This window comes from Struthio camelus, chromosome 1 (genome assembly GCF_040807025.1).
Source record: "Struthio camelus isolate bStrCam1 chromosome 1, bStrCam1.hap1, whole genome shotgun sequence".
Taxonomy (NCBI): domain Eukaryota; kingdom Metazoa; phylum Chordata; class Aves; order Struthioniformes; family Struthionidae; genus Struthio; species Struthio camelus.
Genome location: NC_090942.1, coordinates 123,312,882 through 123,331,140, shown reverse-complemented (window position 1 = coordinate 123,331,140; position 18,259 = coordinate 123,312,882). Strand labels below are relative to the sequence as shown.

At 35.7% G+C, this 18,259-nt stretch overlaps 1 protein-coding gene across 2 annotated transcripts in view; it reads left to right on the top strand.

Moving 5' to 3' along the window:
- BRWD1 (bromodomain and WD repeat domain containing 1) overlaps window positions 1–18,259 on the top strand; it is a 64,560-nt gene that overhangs the window by 39,845 nt on the left and 6,456 nt on the right. For both annotated transcript variants that reach the window (XM_068914101.1, XM_068914091.1), the window contains exons 30-40: window positions 2,884–3,039; window positions 3,315–3,435; window positions 5,212–5,337; window positions 6,013–6,091; window positions 7,582–7,623; window positions 8,257–8,403; window positions 9,988–10,140; window positions 10,428–10,597; window positions 12,139–12,374; window positions 13,397–13,585; window positions 14,048–15,022. In XM_068914101.1, the coding sequence (XP_068770202.1) occupies window positions 2,884–3,039; window positions 3,315–3,435; window positions 5,212–5,337; window positions 6,013–6,091; window positions 7,582–7,623; window positions 8,257–8,403; window positions 9,988–10,140; window positions 10,428–10,597; window positions 12,139–12,374; window positions 13,397–13,585; window positions 14,048–15,022 (2,394 nt within the window). The remainder of the gene's footprint in view (window positions 1–2,883; window positions 3,040–3,314; window positions 3,436–5,211; window positions 5,338–6,012; window positions 6,092–7,581; window positions 7,624–8,256; window positions 8,404–9,987; window positions 10,141–10,427; window positions 10,598–12,138; window positions 12,375–13,396; window positions 13,586–14,047; window positions 15,023–18,259) is intronic.

Below are 18,259 nucleotides of genomic sequence, written 5' to 3'. Positions count from 1 at the left end.
TCTGTTGTATTGTGGTTTTTTGTCTCATTTTCTTCTTCGCTATCTGATTAATGCTTCCCGTATGTATCACTTAGAGGCAGGCATGTTATTGTCAGAGGCTCTGGAACAAGCCTTGCACATGAATGCAAGTCACGATTTTTTTTTTTTTTTCTCCTGATAACAGGGCAAATTGCATCAGTTTCTTCTGAATGTTCTGTTGTAAGGTTTCAGTTCCTATTTAGATTAAGTGTATTAATTATCGTTTCTTCTTACTCTAAGTTGAAATGGGAAGCTTACCGCAGGCTTAAGCCGTTGAGAACGTTATAGCAATTTTGTGAGATCTAGTTCCCTTATGCGGTGTGATAACAGAGACATCCTACAAACACTAGTTTAAATCTGGATGATATAACGTATGTAAGTCATCATTAGTAAATGATGACAGAGGCAAGTTACAGCTTGCCTGTTTGATCTAATAGCTTGTTCCTCTGCCATGTTAAAGGCACCAGGTTTGATTAATCTGAGGAGCCGTGACTTTACCATAGCAGAATGAAGGGGGGAAAAAAGATTGAAAGCTTCTGAGACTTCTGGGGACAAAGTCAAAGGATGAAAAGAAAGTCCGCTGAGTAGGGTCAGGGAAAAGTTCCACAACAGTCACTAGGCTAGAGAAAGAGGAAAGGAAAAAATTTCCCTGGAGACGATCCAGACTTCCTTATTTTCAGGTAGGGAATGGGTCCTCAGTGCTCTGGGGGGAATAAGGCTCTCAGAGAAAGATTTTTATATGTTTCTAAAAAGTATCCTTGTGTTAATATTATAGCATAAAACGAGGGTTATACCTCTTCTTCTTTGCTTTCTGTGTTCTTCCTTCAGTTGATTGACTTGGAGATCAGTTTGAAATTGTACCTTGCATTTTCCACTCCAGCTCTCAAAATGTTTTTTTCATTCAATTTGCTAAGATAGGAAAGGAACAACACTGAAGTTGGATTAAATAGCAGGCCATAACTTTGATTTATTATCCTTTTGTATCCTGCAGGCATAAATTCTTTCTGGTCAGTATCAAGATACAGAATCAGATGTCAAACCCTGTCAGGGACAATGTTGTTGAGAGCGGTAAAAGGTGATGCATATGGACCTAAAAGTTTAGTTTTCATCAGACTGCTTACTGAAGTGTTCTGGTGTGGGCTGGCTGTTGTCCGTGCCAGCTGTCTGTATCTGAAGCACTATAACCCTTCTGCTCAGGGTTCAGCTTTCTGTGACCCCATTTCCTCCTCAGGACTGGATCATCCAATCATACTATAACGTGCTAGTGATTATGCCAGGTTTCTGTGTCACGTGCATCCAGGGTGCTGTGAAGAACACAGAGTAGGGCAGAGTAGTCCATGCTTAGCGATAAACACTTCTTTTTTTTTTTTTTTTTTTTTTTTTTTTAAATCTGTCATTCTACTTCCGTTGCTACTCTTGTAGGGAAAAATCCCTCTTGAGTGCTAAGTCAAGAGAAAGAATACCACGTATGGAGTTCTTAATTTGACCCTGTGTAAGTGTAGAATTACTTGCCTTGCTCCAGTCCGCTAGTGTTGTCTCCAGGGATTTTGATTGTGGAGTTTATTTCAACACAAAGATCAGTCAGAAGGATTATCCAACTGAGACACCTCTGCTTCAACTTTTCCTCAGACTTGGAGCTTAACCGTTTATTTCCAGCATTAGAACAGCTTCATCTTCAGTATTATTTGAGAGGCTAGCAAATACTGTCAGGGCTTTGTCAGTGCAGTAACGGGCAGAGAACTAGAAAGGATTTTGAGTCATCAGGACTAATCTTGTTTGACTGAAGGAAAAAATAATCCTTTTCAGAAACTTAAAAAGCAAGCTCCTTAGAGCTTGTTTAGGTTATTTCGACTCTATGGTAGTTGTAGCTTGATATTTATGGTATAGGATATCTATATACTAGATATAGATCTGTTAATGTATTCATAGACTACAGTCATTTCAACATTGGCATGGACCCACGCAGTCATCTCTCTTGCTCTCATTTTTAATGGATAGTCTTGGACGCTAACCGGAGTTGCTACTGTAAGCCTATACGCTCTACTGTTGAATGTTATTTGCCATTTTAGTTGCTATTTCAGTTGTCCTAATCCCTACAAAGAAAGGTAGAATGATCTTACTTACCCACAGCATCTGATCAGGAACCTTTGTGAGCTTGTTCTTACTGAAGTCTGGAAATTAAATGAGAAATTTAGCTTTTCAGGAATAATAAAAGTGTAAAAACCGAAACTGAAGATGTGCAAGCAGTCTGTGGTGTCGAGGAGAAAAGTTCCCAGGGATAATGTATTATCTACTCAATCATTCCATGTTAGTTGAATGTCTTTGGAAGTGTGACTCCTTGCGAAGAACTGTATGTCTCACCTTTATATTTCTGCAAGTTCTTACTGCTTTGAAATTCAGTTAATCGTCCACGTTCAAAATAATTTTCAAAATTGCCCAAAAAGTCATGGTTAAGAATACTAGGCAGGATGTCACGATGTATGTTGCCTATTTTGCGTGTTTAATGGTTGAGAGCACAAATGAGCTCATTAAACTCAGAAGAATTGTCTATGTGCTTTTGTTCCGAGTGCACACCCTAGACTTCACAGGATCATAATTTAGTTTCAGTCATCTTTTAAGATTAATGCATATATCGAGAGACAAAGCATTCTGGAAATTCAGAACTGCAGAAAAGGAGAAGAAAGGATTTTTTTTTGGTTTGGATTTTTTCTTATATATTTCTTTTCCCCGGTCTTGGCGTCAAACTCCACTTTGATATAAGGAAAGAATTGTTTTTTGTCGCATATATGCTTGTAAGCATATAACAATTTATCTTTTTGTTTTATGTTTTCTGTTCACGCTTTCCTATTTGCTGTCACTCTTCAGTTGATCAGCCTGAAGAATTAGGAGCTAGTGTTTCTGTGACTTTTGATGAAATGGAGAGGCTACTTTACAAACCCCAAGAAGGGGAGTGGGGGATACGATCTCGTGATGAAGCATGTGAGCGAATTATCAATGGGATTGATCAGCTTCTGACTCTTGGTGAGCATGTAATCTAAGCTTTTCTGTTAGCATTACATTTTATAAATAGATTCCTGGCATATACATAGTATCCTCTAAAAATTGACCTGTGATAAAGTACTGTAAGTGTTCGCACATACTTATATGCAGTTTTCTCTGTGTGCCTGTACTCAGATTTTTGTTTTTAAGCATCGTTGGTTTTATCAAGACTTTTTATATATGATGTTTGCATGCTTTGCTCAATGTTTCTGTGCGTATAGGCCTTCAGTTAATTTTAATCTTGCTGTTTTGTACAGATATGTCAGCAGCTTTTGCTGGTCCAGTTGACCTGTGTACCTATCCCAAGTACTGTACTGTGATTGCTTATCCAACAGACCTAAACACTATTCGGACAAGACTGGCTAACCGATTTTACAGGTTGGTACTAACAGTAGAAAGGAGGGAGACTATGGGAGTTTGTACCTTGTGAAAAGATCTAAACTGTTTTGGGAAGAACAGCAATTAACCTGCTTACAAATATTACGAAAGCCGATAGTTCAGTATTAAGTTTCTTAATTCTAAGGAAACTAATTTCAGCCTATATTGATACTATTTTCAGATTTGCAGTAAACACTGAAATTCTTTCTATGCAAAATTTGCTATTTCAAAATTATTAAGCATTAAAAAATAAGCTATTTTAATGCTAAAGCCTTAATTCTGGTTTTGAAGTGCAGCATTTCAGGTCCTTTCAACTCAGAGTTAAACTCTTTACTCACCTGTTACATTTAGAAGTGGGCTTAAACACAGAGGTGAAACGTTAAGTATGACCTCCAGCATTTTAAACAAGAAAAACGAATGGTAGCGAAAGGGAGAGGAAACTAAAGTGCAGAGATGATAAAATTCTAGTTTCTTGGATGTACTGGATACCCATAGCTCTAAAAGAAACTAAGGGGTATCCATCATCTGAACTTGCATTCAGGATCTCTTTAAATAAAAAGAAGAGACATTGGTTGTTTTCCTCCTACATAAGACTGGAAAAATGCCTTGGGAAAAGCTTTGAAATTTGAGGGGGTTGCTTCATAATTACAAGGAACTGAAAAAATAGGTGATAAAATGAAGCTACACAGTTGTGCTAGCTCATCTCAATGAAGTTACAATTTTTATTTGTAGCAGTTTCCAAACTTACAGGACACCGATTTATGACTGATCAGTACCTCTCAAAGAGAGGCTTTTTGAGGGAGGATAGAACAGAACATCATAGCTGAGTTGAATTTAAAAATTAAGTATTTAGATCAAGTTTCTTCTCTCTTTTAATTGCTTTTGTCTTGTGTTTGTTTATACCATCATAGTATTTAAGAACAAAGGAACTCACTCATGTTCCACTTGACGAGAATCTGTCACAAGAAACTTCTATAAATGTTTACAGAACAAATGTTAGAATTTACACTGGTAGTTAAATACCCCCCTTCTTTTTTTCTTCTTTTTGAATGGGTCAAATGTAAGCTTGTTAAAAACACGCATTTTTAAAAGAATGCAGGAAATCTGAGGCCCTTAATAGTTATATGATTTCAATGATATTTCAGAACTTAATGGTATCAAATGCAAGTGCTAACATGTCAATATTTCATATAGCTAGAAAAATTCTCCTGTCGATATTATCTGGAAAATGGGTCGGTTTTGAATGTCTCCCCAGTAGGTTCTTGGTCATCACAAGCATTACACATAGTGTCATGACTTTTAGTACAGTTAGCTTGAAAAGCACACATGCATGCACGCAAAATTCAGGTAACTCTCCATTTCATCACATTGAAACAGTGTATAAGAAAGCCAAATGGTTGGAATATGGAGAAATAGTATAATACATTATGTTAACAAAACTTCAAGGAGAATGAAACTAATGCCTGCTAGAACTTTGCAAAGTTCCTTCAGATGAATTATTAATAATGAGTTGGAAAATGGGTTAGCAAAGAAGTACACTATTGATTTTGCTTCCTTGAGTGCATGTGTGTGCATGCAGTTTTTGTTTTTGTTTTTTCTTTATTTTCCACGTGAATGTTCATTAACATCCCTTATTTAAAAAAAAAAAAAAAAAAGTTTGAGATTCATCTAGTGAAACTAATGAAAGACATCCATCCCACTGTGGATGGATAATTATCTTCTGCAATTTTTCACTCTTTCAGCTTGTTAAAGGTGCACTGTTTTTGTAATTTTAAGGAGAATCTCTGCGTTGGTTTGGGAAGTAAGGTATATTGAAAGCAATGCTAGGACTTTCAATGAACCTGGGAGTGCCATTGCTAGAGCTGCAAAGAAGATCACTACACAACTCTTAAAGTTTATCAAGTAAGCAGCATTTTAATCTAAATAGCGCTTGCACGCATGTGCCCTTAAATGATGGTGGTGATGGGAGGGGATAAACATTGTAATTTCCCTTAGTTGTGTATATTGCTTCTTCTAATTTCTTGCACTGCAAGACAATTAGATTTCTATTTTTTTCCTTTTATCCTGAGTATTACCTTAACTGGGAAAATACCTTTATGCTCAGCATAGAGACAGTTAGACTTTTTTTCTTAATAACATTCACTGGTACTTACGATATGAAAATATCACTTGATGTGTAAGTAGTGCAACCTATAAAGTAAGCTCTGTGCTAATCTAGTACATGTGTAGAAGTTCCTGTTGTAGCATGCTTAATCCAGTATCATTGAGAAATTCATGCTGAAAGAAGTTAGTCTTCCTTCAGGTAGATCAGGCTTGAAGACCCTTTTCAAATCCGTAATGCTAATTTAACACTCCTTTCCTCATGGCTTCTTCTGAAATGCACAGTATAGCAGTTTTTCAGATTTAACATCGCTTTGTTAATTTTCTAATTGTCTTGTGATTATTTTTAGATTTCATTTTAATTTTTAGTTATTGTCTTCCAGTGTACGTGTAGTTTTTGGTTATGGCAGGGTTTAATGTAGGAAGTGATAGCTATGTTTTTGCTGTTCAAGTAACACAGCTTTAATTGTATTACAGTGATCAGGATTGTACAAACATTTTTGAGCTGTGTAGCACAACAGAGGATGAGCAAGATGGTCTTGATGCTGATGATCTGGTAAGGGTTTTCTGTTTGTTTTGTATTTTAGTAAATAATTGCAATAATGTATCTGCAGTGATAAGGAAATGCTACCAGTCTTCAAATATATATGATAAACGCACTCAGTTATTTTTACAGGAGTGTTTTCATGTGTGTATGTATGTGTGTATATATATATATATGTGTGTGTGTGTGCGCGTATATATATATATGTATGTATCTACAAGATAAAGCTAATGCATAGCCAATATATATTTGGGTATATTACGCATCTGATGCGGGATATGCTTTAATGAAAGCATTTTGTGTTGTCATTACTTTTACAGGGGTATAACAAATATGCATTTTGTATTATGGCTGTGGCACCAAATAAAAAAAAATTTTTTCTCCCGTATTTTGTGAGTGACATTGTATTTCTGAATACATTTTAATGTGCAGTAATGTAATATATGAAATATAGAAACATAAGAATAGCTGTCTATTTGAACAGAAATATTTGTTCCTCAGACAGCTATCTTTCACTGTATTTGTTAATTACTTTGGTTACCTCTAAGGCCAAATTTGTCATTCATCGAGTGTTAACTGTTAAAAGCTGGCAAAGTGTATGACTATTTAAGTGATACTTCAGTTCTCAGTTTCTCTCTACACCACACTGAATTATGCATTGATTTTTGCATACTTCATTGAGAATTTAATGAAGTGTATTTATCTTATATCTGATAGAGGTAGTCGTATTGCTGTATGTATGTACTAATGTGTAGTATTGTTATGCAGTGAGTGTGCAATACTCAGTTATCTGCAATACTGTCTATTAACAGTGTACCCCAAGCTGATGTCTTTTTCACATTTTGATTTCTAATTTAGCGTTTCAGGCTTCAGAAGGTTGCAAAGTGGCTGCCTTCCCTTGCAGGTTAATACGTAGGGAAAAAATGTAGCCATTTTATTACTGCATCTCGCTACTTCAGCATCAGCTCTGTGTTTTTCTGTATGATAATATGTTTCTGTGCTTTAGAAGCTTACCAAAAGTAAGCTTGTGATGTTAATCACAAGTTGGCCTTTCCTAAACTCAGGATAAGAAAAATGCAGAAAGCTTTATGATTTCTGTTATTGGTGAATTGAATTGCTGATCTTTAGTCATTGGGACTCAAAGCTGATGGAAGTATAACTGATGTTTCGTACACGATGTCTTTATATACTTAATGCGGTGTTCCAGGAACGCAGTCTTTCCTTGCTGTCAGCTGGTGCAAAAGTAATACTCTGGGTAACTTCCCATTGCAATTTCTGGTGGTGTTTTCCTTTGTATTGAGGACAAGAGTTGGAGTCAGGCCTACCTAGTGGTATCCATGTAGGATCTTACTTTCCAAGTCTGTCAAAGGGTGTACTCTGTTTTTTGATATGCTTATTTTCTGTCTCATCAAGAAAAATGAGAATTTTTAAAGTTAGTTTTACTACAATGTAAAATATAATGATATTTGGAGCACCCATTAGCCTGGTTTTATTTTGTGCAGGATGATGAGAAACGTCTTCCAAGAACTTCATATAGAAGAAAAGTGAGTTGGCTCATCTTTACTTTACTTATTCAAATCAAATCTAGCAGGAAAAAATGATTAACAGACTGTATTGAAATTCTGTGGGAGTGATGCTTTCTTTTATAACAGTCACAGATAAATCAGAACTCTTCTGATGTTAATAAGGGGCTAGGCGTTTTGTCTAAATAGTTGTTGCTGTGTTAATGCTTCTATTTTGTGTGGTTGTCCAGCAAAATCTTGCTGATGAATTTGATGTAAATATTATTCATTGGAAGAGCTTTCAGTTATTTGTATGATGCTGAACTAAAAGCATTATCTTGCTGAGATACTGAGAAAAACTGGAGTAATAGATATTATTCTACTGTTTTTAAGAGTAGTTCTCAAGAAATTAGAAGGTATCTTTATATGTGCCTGGGTTGTTCTATATAAACAAGAAACATGGGGAGGAAAAAAAGTTATATAATTTGTCAGAGATACTAATATAGACTAGAGAAAACAAATCTGCTAGCAGTATAGTACCCTTTTTGTTATAAAACCTTATGCTTGGAAGTTTGCTTTTCTGATACAGAAATAATTACATTTTAAGATTAGTTTTTCAGGCTATATTTTAGTAATGCTTTTTTCTGACTTTTGTTTTTTTTTTTTTTTTTTAAGGGACGGATTTTAAAAAGAGGAAAAAGCCTGAAAACCGGCTATGATGACAATAGTTGGAAGAAACAGTGTATGGAACTGGTGAACTTAATTTTCCAATGTGAAGATTCTGAACCTTTTAGGCAGCCAGTTGATTTGGATCAATATCCTGTAAGTTGTTCTTAGTAACATTGAAAGATGTTTATATTATTTATTTTTTCTCTTAACATTTGATACCATAATAAGATCTCCATATTGCTCTTGGAGTTATTTGTTCTTGTTATGGTTTTAGTCCAGAACCACTCAAAGGAATTTACTTTGCTGTGTGCTTAGAAGTATGAGCTAAATACTTTACTGTATCAAGACACGATCCATCAAAATACAGCAAGAATTTACATTGTTTTGTATTAATAGGGACTGCAGATACTGCATTACCATAAATAAGCACATAAGTTCTCTTTGTTTGCTGTTATCTGTTAACTTGGAAGATAACATTTGCCTATCTGCTTTCTTTTGAACTGATGAACAATCAAAACTGAACTTACCTGTATTCCCATGACTTTATTTTTTCCCGCTGTCACTGCTGGCATTATCTTTTCTGCTGGCTCACTGAATATTTTGGGGAATCTGCCCCCTCTTTGAAGATTCACATATAGATTGAATATAGATCTTGGTTGATATGTACCTCTAAAGTATAGGTTCCATCCATCCTCTGTTTCATTTTCTCTGAGTTCCCTGTAAAATATATCTCAGAACATCTTACTCCCTTGGCCATTCATTCCACTTCCATATCAAATCAAATACCCTGTTTTTCCCAAGGTCTTCTGTAGCTTTGCCCTTCCTCTTTTTTAGAAACTTATCCTAATGTCAGGAGCCATTTGTCACATCTCCAAAACTTATTCTTCTTTGCTACAATAGTGAATTCACACTTTCTTTTTATTCCTTTATATGGAAATCATTTAGATAAATCTGCATATTCATTAAAACTAGCTTCTCTGGGGCACTATGAAAAAAAATCTGTTGGCTGAATCTGAGTGATAAGCTTGACTTGTTCCTTTTCTTCATCTTAGCAGCTTGTGGTATTCTTGCTAACTCTTCTGTCTTTCTTGTTTTAAAGACTCGATACATTCTCAAGGAGTGAAAACTTTAACAACCGTGCAACTGTTCTCTTTTGGGCTTTGTATCTTGAGTTTGGGTCTCTCTTTGGATTTGGAGACGACTGTGGTTCTCTAAAACTCCTCACTTACAGTGGAGAGAGAACAAGATAAAGATTTGGCAGGTGTTTTGTTTTTAAACCAGTCCAATTTGTTTCTCATAGTAAAAATGCATCAATGAAAGGATTACGTGAAGATTTGTCACAGTTTTATTGTTATCAAAATGAGAAATATAATGGTTTACTTGCATGTTATTGTTACTGAGTAGTTTTTAATAGAGATAACTCAGAAGAATTGGAACTGAAAAGCTGCATTCTTGGGCACATGAGATTTCAGAATTTTTTTGGAAGTTAATATACTGATAGAAAAAACCTTGAAAATGATAATATAGTGGAGACTTCACATCAGGTAGTCTCTGTGAAAGCTAAGCTGTCTACTGTGCTGGGTGCTTCTGTCTTCAGGTGATGGTCAAGATAATCCATGATCATCTTAGCTCACCTTTGAATGGCAAATAATAAAATTCAAAGCTATTGGATTTTTTTCTTTATGCTTTGTTGAATTACTGTTTCCTCTCTCTCTCTGTTTTCATATCTTTATGTAGGATTATAGACATATTATAGACACTCCAATGGACTTTGGTACAGTGAAAGAAACGCTGGAAGCTGGAAATTATGACACTCCAATGGAACTGTGCAAAGATATAAGACTAATATTTAGTAACGCAAAATCTTACACTCCAAACAAAAAATCAAAGGTAGCTGTTAATGTTGTGTTTTTATGCTTGTAATAACGACGTTTTTATTTTGGAAGTAGTTTATTTATCAGTATCTCTTAATAAAGCTTCTGATGGGGTAGATAGTGGGGAGCAGTGCAGCAAAAATATTGAAAATGTTTGTTCATGTGTCTTGTTTATCTAGCGTTACAGATCATCACTTTGCCATAATTTTTCTGTCTAATATATTTCTATACAATTTGTAATTTTAGAAATGTTTCTCTTGGATATATATTAAAAACCAAAACATTTTAATCTTCTTCATCTAGATTTATAGTATGACCTTGAGATTGTCAGCACTATTTGAAGAGAAAATGAGGAGAATTGTTTCCGATTTTAAAAACGGTCAGAAGCAGAATGAAAGACTACGCCAAAACCAGAGATATACTAGAAGATTTCACTCTCAAAGCTCAGTTCAGCATCCTACCAAAATGCTCAGGTAATCAAAAGATTTATGAAGATGTGGAGATTTATCACAGCTGTCAAATATTCATATCCCATCACATTATTGGAAGATGGTTGGTTTATTAGATGGATAGCAGACTGAAGTGAGATATATTTAGAATTACCTCTCTTACAGCAGGAAAGACATGCTTGAAAAAAAAAAAAAGCGTTTCTTTGTAATGCGAAAGAGGTTGGGAAACAGCTGAGGGACTGAAGATAAAATAGGGTAGATTTTTTTTTTGTTTGTTTTTAATGTTTTAGTTAAGGAATCGGACTTAATTGCAAGATGTATTATAGGATTGTCTTACCACGCACAGAAGAAATTATCAGTCCTATATAAGTTCTCACACAACTACTGGCTGACATGATTAATTCCATATATTCTTCTCAATTTGTGTGTGGGGTGAAGTGAGACAAAATACAAGAGCTAAACGTGGTATACTGTGGGAACATGGCACGTCCCTTTCTGCTGCTATCCAGACTTTTTTTGACTGGCGATGGAAGGATTAAAAAAAAAAAAAAGTTCTAACAATAAAATCTTAAGAATTGTAGTTCTTTCCAGTGAAACAGTGTCATGGATGTAATAGAGACACATGCATTAGGATATGCAGGAACTCTTCTTTGAATCAGTGCTTGTGCTTCCATCTGAAGAATTGTATATGACTTGTTTACAGTTCAGTGGTACATAGCGGAAACGAGGCTTAGGAATATTTGGGGGAGCATTTGGATATTAAGCCATTATGCAGGAAGAGCATACACGTGCCTCTAGAAAAATATGTGAAAGCCTGTGACTAAAAGGAAACAAATGACAAAATAGTAGTTCTAAATGTAAAAAGTGACTTTCCAGTGCCTACCAGCCTCTGAATTGCCTGTGTATAATGCATATCCCTTCTCCGTTTCCCCCCCCCAGATCATTTTTCTTCTGCTGTAGTCAAATAGAATATCTGGACTGTGTGTAATACTCTTTAGCATCCGCGATGGAGAGTTTTACTGGAGAATTGGATCAGTGGGTTTCTACTACAAATAAGCGTTTTATTTTAGTCAGTAAAATTATTCCCCAAAGAGACACCTCCTTGATATCTTTGGGGCTCAGGTTATCGTGGAATAACGCTTGTATGCACAGCACTTAGTTTGAGGCTTCTGTGTGATTGACAACACTCTGGGATTCAACAGAAATTGAGACTGTTGTTGCAACCTCTTGTTCATAAGAGGATATTTGTCTCATGAATGCGTTCCATATGAACTTTTGTGGTTTATTTTTTTCCAGTCAAAGGGTAGAGAAAGAAACCCTTTTTCTCATATAACTTTATTAGGAGTGTAGACTATTTTTTACTGGAAGTACTTAATGCTTATCAAAATTAAAATCGTCCCACACCTTCTTAGGTCACAAATATAACTACCCTTCCATAAATCTAAAATCATATGGCGAATGGTTAGTTAAGATTCCCGAGGAAGAATTTTTGTCAGAATACTTAATTACCTGTTTTTCGTAGTTTTACGACCTATGTGGCTTTTACCTCTTTCCCCTTTCACTAGAAATTTGAAGCAGAAACCATTAAAATCTCAGGCAAAAATTGAATCTGAGCAGGAAGATTCTTTTACTCTACCTACCTCAAGCAGAGCAGCTTGTGCTACAAGCCATAAGACGAACGCTAGCAATTACGTCCATAGTTCCTCTGGTGAATCTTCTGATTCTGCATGCCTGGCGTCCTTTGAAAGGAATGAAAAGGCTAGATCTACAACACTAACAAATGGTTCTGCTTTGTCATCAGGTAAGAAATGGAATCTATTTCAGAGGCAGATTTTTATCTTGGTCATATCTGTGAAGTTCACTAATGTTTTCTTGGTAACCAATAGGAAGCTTTTTAGACAAGATTTATTTGTATTTGGAGTAATACTGAATTTTGAATATTGTGCATTTTGTTGAATTTTGAACTCTTACTGCCTTTTTGAAGATCTATGTACTAAATGCAGGGTTTTCTGCTTTAAAATTATGTAGAACGCCATAAAGTTAGTCAGCTCCTTTATTAATCAAAAGCCTGCTCTGAAGGGGAGATTGCTCTTTAGGATAGAGGCAGAGCTGTCTTGGTTACATATTGCAGTCTAACGGATGGTAATTTTAGCCACTTTGTATGGGGATTGACTAAAAAGCTGAACTGACTGAGACTGAGAAAAAGTTGATGTACCAACTACATGGCTACTTGATGCTCTTAACACTTCTACCAATTTCAGTAATGGAATATCTACTTTTCAAACTGCAGTTTTAGGAGAGTGGTTGCAGTGAATAGATGCCTCTTATTTGAGAGGAAAATGTAACATATTTGATAAATGGTGCTATGTAAAATACAGGTCATACGCCGGCATGTGTTATGTAAAAATTAACAGCCAAAACTAGCAAATGGCAGAATGGAAGTTCTCGGGGGCATAAAAACCTTCCCCTCTAGCTGTTCTTCCCCTATCCCCACAAAAATTTTAGCTTCCTTCAAAGAATAAGGATGCACATCCTGCTAAAAGAGGTATGTGAACACAGCTGTGTTATTTTAGTCAAAAAAAAAAAATACAGCTCAAAGAAGCTTTCTATCATCAAAAACATTAGAAATGTTGACTATATTTACAGAATATACCACTTATCAATTCCATTGCTATATAAGAAATCAAGGCATGATAAACCGTGCACTGTAAAATAAATACTGTGAGAAGCGTGAAGACTTTCTAGATCAGTAAACTTTAGCTCTTAATTGGAATCTAACTATGCATGTAGAATTCTAATTGAGAGTTTTAATTTTTTTAACAGAAAGTGAAACAGAAGGTTCTCTGGTTTCTTCTTCTTCTTCATCTTCTTCATCCTCTACAAGTAGCTCAGAAGATAGCAAAGAAAGCTCTGCGATTCTTGTGTCACCCCCACTACACAATGGTATATCTAGAAGAAAGAGTAACAATTTCAGGATAACTAGAAATCGAGCTGCTCAAAGAAAACAGATAGGTAAGATTTGATTAGTTTTCCTGTCAGCAGCCAGTAACACAGCGGAGATGTTATTAATTAAATGTAATAACTATTTTTAGTTGTTGTAAATGTAAGATACTAACTTTTGACTGTTGCTAGTTCTATAGCTCTCAAAATGCAACTCTCTGAACTTCAGAAAACACTAGTTTTGGCACTCAGGAGACGGAAACAAATAGTCTAGTGAGAGAGAGTATTTTGCAACATTTTAAATCTTAGTTAAAGTAATTTGTGAAGAAGTTCTAGTTCTCACAAAGCTAGAATGAATCTAAAATTTATGACACAGCTTAGTATCTTTTCCTGCCAGATAATAAAAGCACATAACTATTGCTAAAAGTGTATTCCATTACTCATGTCTTTGAGTTGAACCTGTTTGGGATTAGACAAGAGTTAAGAAGTGTCTATTTCTATATTTAAGTTTTTAATGACTCCTTTGCTTTACAGGAACACTTCCGCAGGAGAATGGGAGTATGAGAAGAAACGCCAGGAAAAGGTTATATGGAAGCGACTCTGAAAATACTTCAGTGATGACGTCTGAGTCACTAAGTAATAGTACTGGCAGACATAGAAAAATTCCACGCAGAAGTGCTGCTTTGGCAGCTAATAAATTAAAGCTAATGAGTGATGTGGAGGAAGAGGTTTCAAGCTCAGAAAGTATTGGCATTGGATGCAAGAACAGAAAACTGCCTCACCGGAACGCCTCAGCTGCAGCCAGGAGAATGTTATTGGATGGGTCTGAGGATGATGTAGGTCTAAAGTCTGAAAGTGAAAAAGAAGGAGAAGAAGAGTTTACCAAGAGGAAAATTCTTTCTCAACATGGTTCATCTGCTGCAAGAAGAAAATTCATTAGTGAATCTGAAAATGCAACATCAGATTCTGAGACGGACACACAAACGAAGCAGAAAAACTGGCAAAGCAATGGTCATAAACAGTTGCGTGGGACAGTCCATTCTGCATCTCTCAACATGAAAAGTCCCACACTAGAATTGTCAGAGGAGGACTCCAAAAGCCATAAATCAGAGGACAGGAGCAGTCAGAAAGCTTCTGACGAGTCAACATCTGCACATCAGCCTGCAGTGAGCAACTCTGAGGAGGAAGCAGATTCTGAATCAGAAAGGTGGAACAGGAAAAAAAAGACCGGTCAGCAGCTTGTTGCTCCTTTAAAAAAAGCAAAAGTCTTGAGTGATTTAGAGGATACAGCAGAATCTGAACGAGAAGAAAGGAAGGATGAGAGAAGTCTTGTTTCAGAGAGCTTGGTGCCATCTAGAATTGCAGGGAGTTCAAAATCTGGAACTGGTGCCAGCTTCAATTGCTCTTCTGATACAGAATCTGAAACAGATTCCAATAACAGTAATTATTGTGACACTTCAAAAACAAGAAAGAGAAGAAGAAAAGGAAAAACAAAAATCGTTAGAAAAGGTAAAATTTTTAAAGCTAATACATCTAACTGATACTGACTAGATGGAGGAAACAATGTAGGATTAATATAGATAACTTCTGGGAGGATTTGGACTATACAAAGTGTAATATTCCTAAACATTCTAAAAGAAGAGCTAGAAATCAGGGAAGGAGAGCTGTAAAGTATGATGATGACGACAGTGTCTAGAAGTCTAGACTGTTTTGTTTAACTGGGAGGTTACCAAACAACGCTGAGATAAAGCTATTCCAGTTTTATGGTAATATACTTAGAATTCATGATGAACGATGATTGTTCTTGTCATGCAATTCAGGTAACGTATTTATTTTTTTACAGAAATAATTGTCGTCAAGTCATGATTGTTCTTATTTGAATTTGCACTTGCTTATCTTTGTAGCAGTTTATAGCAACTGATACTGAAATGCTTCCTTTGAGGTAATGCTACTCTGTGTAGTGACAGTTAAAAAGCTAGAGAAACAGACTTCCAGGTTGTTGGCATGATGTTGAGCAAAACTCTAGAGTGTGCTGTGAATGAGTCCTAAGATAGGCAGTTCAAGATACCAGGAAGTCTTGCTCCTTGATCAGAATTTCAGTAATGAAAACTTCTGGGTTGTAGTTCTGTTAGCTTGAGTTTGTGGGTAAAGTAATAGTTTATCTTCTTTTTCAATCAGTAACGTTGGTGCTAAAGCAGACTGAGACACAGAGCCATTATTTTCAATTGAAGTAGCTTTATTTGTGGTGTTTGAAAGATGTATTAAAGATTTTTACTTCCATGCTGTGCACTGAAACCTGTAACTTGATTTGATTTTGGATTTTATTCTGTCAGTGATATGTAGTATCCTTTTCAAGGTAAAGAAGCATTTCTCTTCTGCGTTAATGGCATTTCGATGCTTGTCTTGCAAGCATCCCCCCCCCCCCCCCCCCAGTCTCCTCCTTCCAAACCTGTCATTTGAATCGCGGAGACAGATTACCTGAAAAAAACTCATTGAAATATTTTAACTATGGCTGTCTTTTCACAAAGTTTTGAACTATCTTACCTGCTCTTAAAAGACGTGACTTGAAGGAATACCCATAACTGGCAACAGATGCAGTTGGATTATTAGCTTGTTCTGTATTTTAATTGTAAGTTGTCAGTATGCTTTACAGTGGGTAAGGCTTTTTCTTCAGACTTGGGGTTCTTATGAGTTATAGTTATCCTAAAAAGGGAATGGAACATATCGTATGGGATTGCAATATGTGAGCTGTTACATACACTTATATACAGCATTTCTTATCCTCTAGACTTCATTACATAGCTTTTGTTTTTTTATTATGGTGCAAAGACTAGTCTTTCCCACCTTCCTCAAACAAAGCTGCGCACATTGCATGGCTTTAACATGTGGGTTTATTGGAATTGAGTAGGCCACAAAGAGCCGTCAAAAAGGCATGAGAATTCAAGGAGAAAAAAAAGGATTCAAGCTCTAGGAGTTTGTTTGTTTTTAATGCTAAACACAGAGAATTAAATTTTTTGGCTCGCATAACTTTGATTGGAGTTGAACCCTGTCATACATTAGAGTAAAAACCTGATTTCTCTTTTCTTACCCGTTCTTTATCACTCTCATTAAATTTAAGCTTTTACTGTACTGCACCTTTTATGTCCTTGAGTGCAAAGTGTTAATTTGTCTTCCAGTTCTAACTTAGAGCAAAACTCCTCTTACTCACATTTTGTCTCTTAACCAAAAAAAGAAAATAGGAAAAAATGCTTAATTCTCGGGTTAAAATGAATTTAATTTTATTTTGAACATACCTTCTTTAGTAATCAATGTTCATCTACTAGGTAAAGCTGCCACTCATAAAAGCAAATTCAGCTTTTTTTAATTTGCAATTGGCGCCAAACATTGGCAAGCATCAGTGTGCATTATAAGTTGCGTTGTCAAGGGCAGCATCTGTTTAATGACCATAAAATTACCAAAGATTTTAATGAGAATCAGTGCATAAACAGTATTTTTTCTTTGCATTCATACTCACCTTTTTACTTTAAAGTAGTTAATTTCTTATGGAATGATCTTACTTTATCTGGAAGTGATTAACCTCCCCTGCCATGTGTAACATCCCAAATGTTGAGGTGCAAATATGGCAGAATGTCAGTTGTGTTTTTGTGTGTATTTTTAACAGTTTAAATTGATGATCTTTTAAAATGCTTTAAATCAAATTAAGGGGGCCCATCTCAAGGAAAGTGTTAAAGCTATGGTAAGTATAGGCGAAGAGTGAGTATTCCTAAATTTCTGAAAGGTCATGAATATGCTCTTTAAAAGTTGGTAAGGATAAAGTGTAGTAATGAATACTTGTATTGTTTCGGTCTCATTGTAGGCTAAGCAGAGTCATCTGCAAAGATGAGGCTTCTGTAGACTGTTTACTTTAAAAAAAAAAAAAAAAAAAATTATCATCATATTTCCAGTATATTCGGAAGCAGTGGAGCTGAAGACATGGGGCCAAATTTGAGACCTTCTTTCATGAGAAAGGGGAGTACATCATTGTCCTGTACGTTGTTATTTATAGGCAAATAGCTCTCAGGCAGTTATAATTTACCTGCCTTTTTGTGAGCCGTTCCCCACAGTGTTCTACTGAAAAATTAGTTGGCTGTTACAGGAACTGTAGCTAATTTTGGAAAATATTTACACTAAAATACAAAGTATTTATTTTCAGTTTTAATTTACCTAACCTTTATCTAATTAGGAATATTATTGCAGGTAATCCAATAACAATTTTTAAATTAGCAGGTGCCTTCTATAGCTCATTTTATTCCTCAGCAGACGATTGATGTGACAGGTGCATTGTTATCGCAACCTGATTTACTGTGGTTTGCCAAACTGATGTATGAATTGTTCTTTTCTGAAGAAGCTGACGATTTCTGTAAATACGAAGCTAAGCAAATTAGCTCTCCTAAAAGTTATCTTTAGGTACTGCTGGAGTATACTTGTGCTTTTGTTTAAAAAAACAAAATAGTTTCCACATAAATTGAATAGTTGGTAAACTGGGTGTGAGAAACACTTTGTGGGCTGTGATATAACCTGCTGATTAGCTGACTTGGAGAGATGGCTGGATGTTCGTACCCTCTCTTGCGGTCTGGACTTGCAGGTTTAGAGTTTGGTATTGCGTAGTTTCATTAAGCAGATGCAAATTTTGGTGTTCTTATTGTGTGTGGGGATGTTCACTAAGTTATTCTGGAGTTGATTTTAATTCTGGTAAGAAGCTTGAAT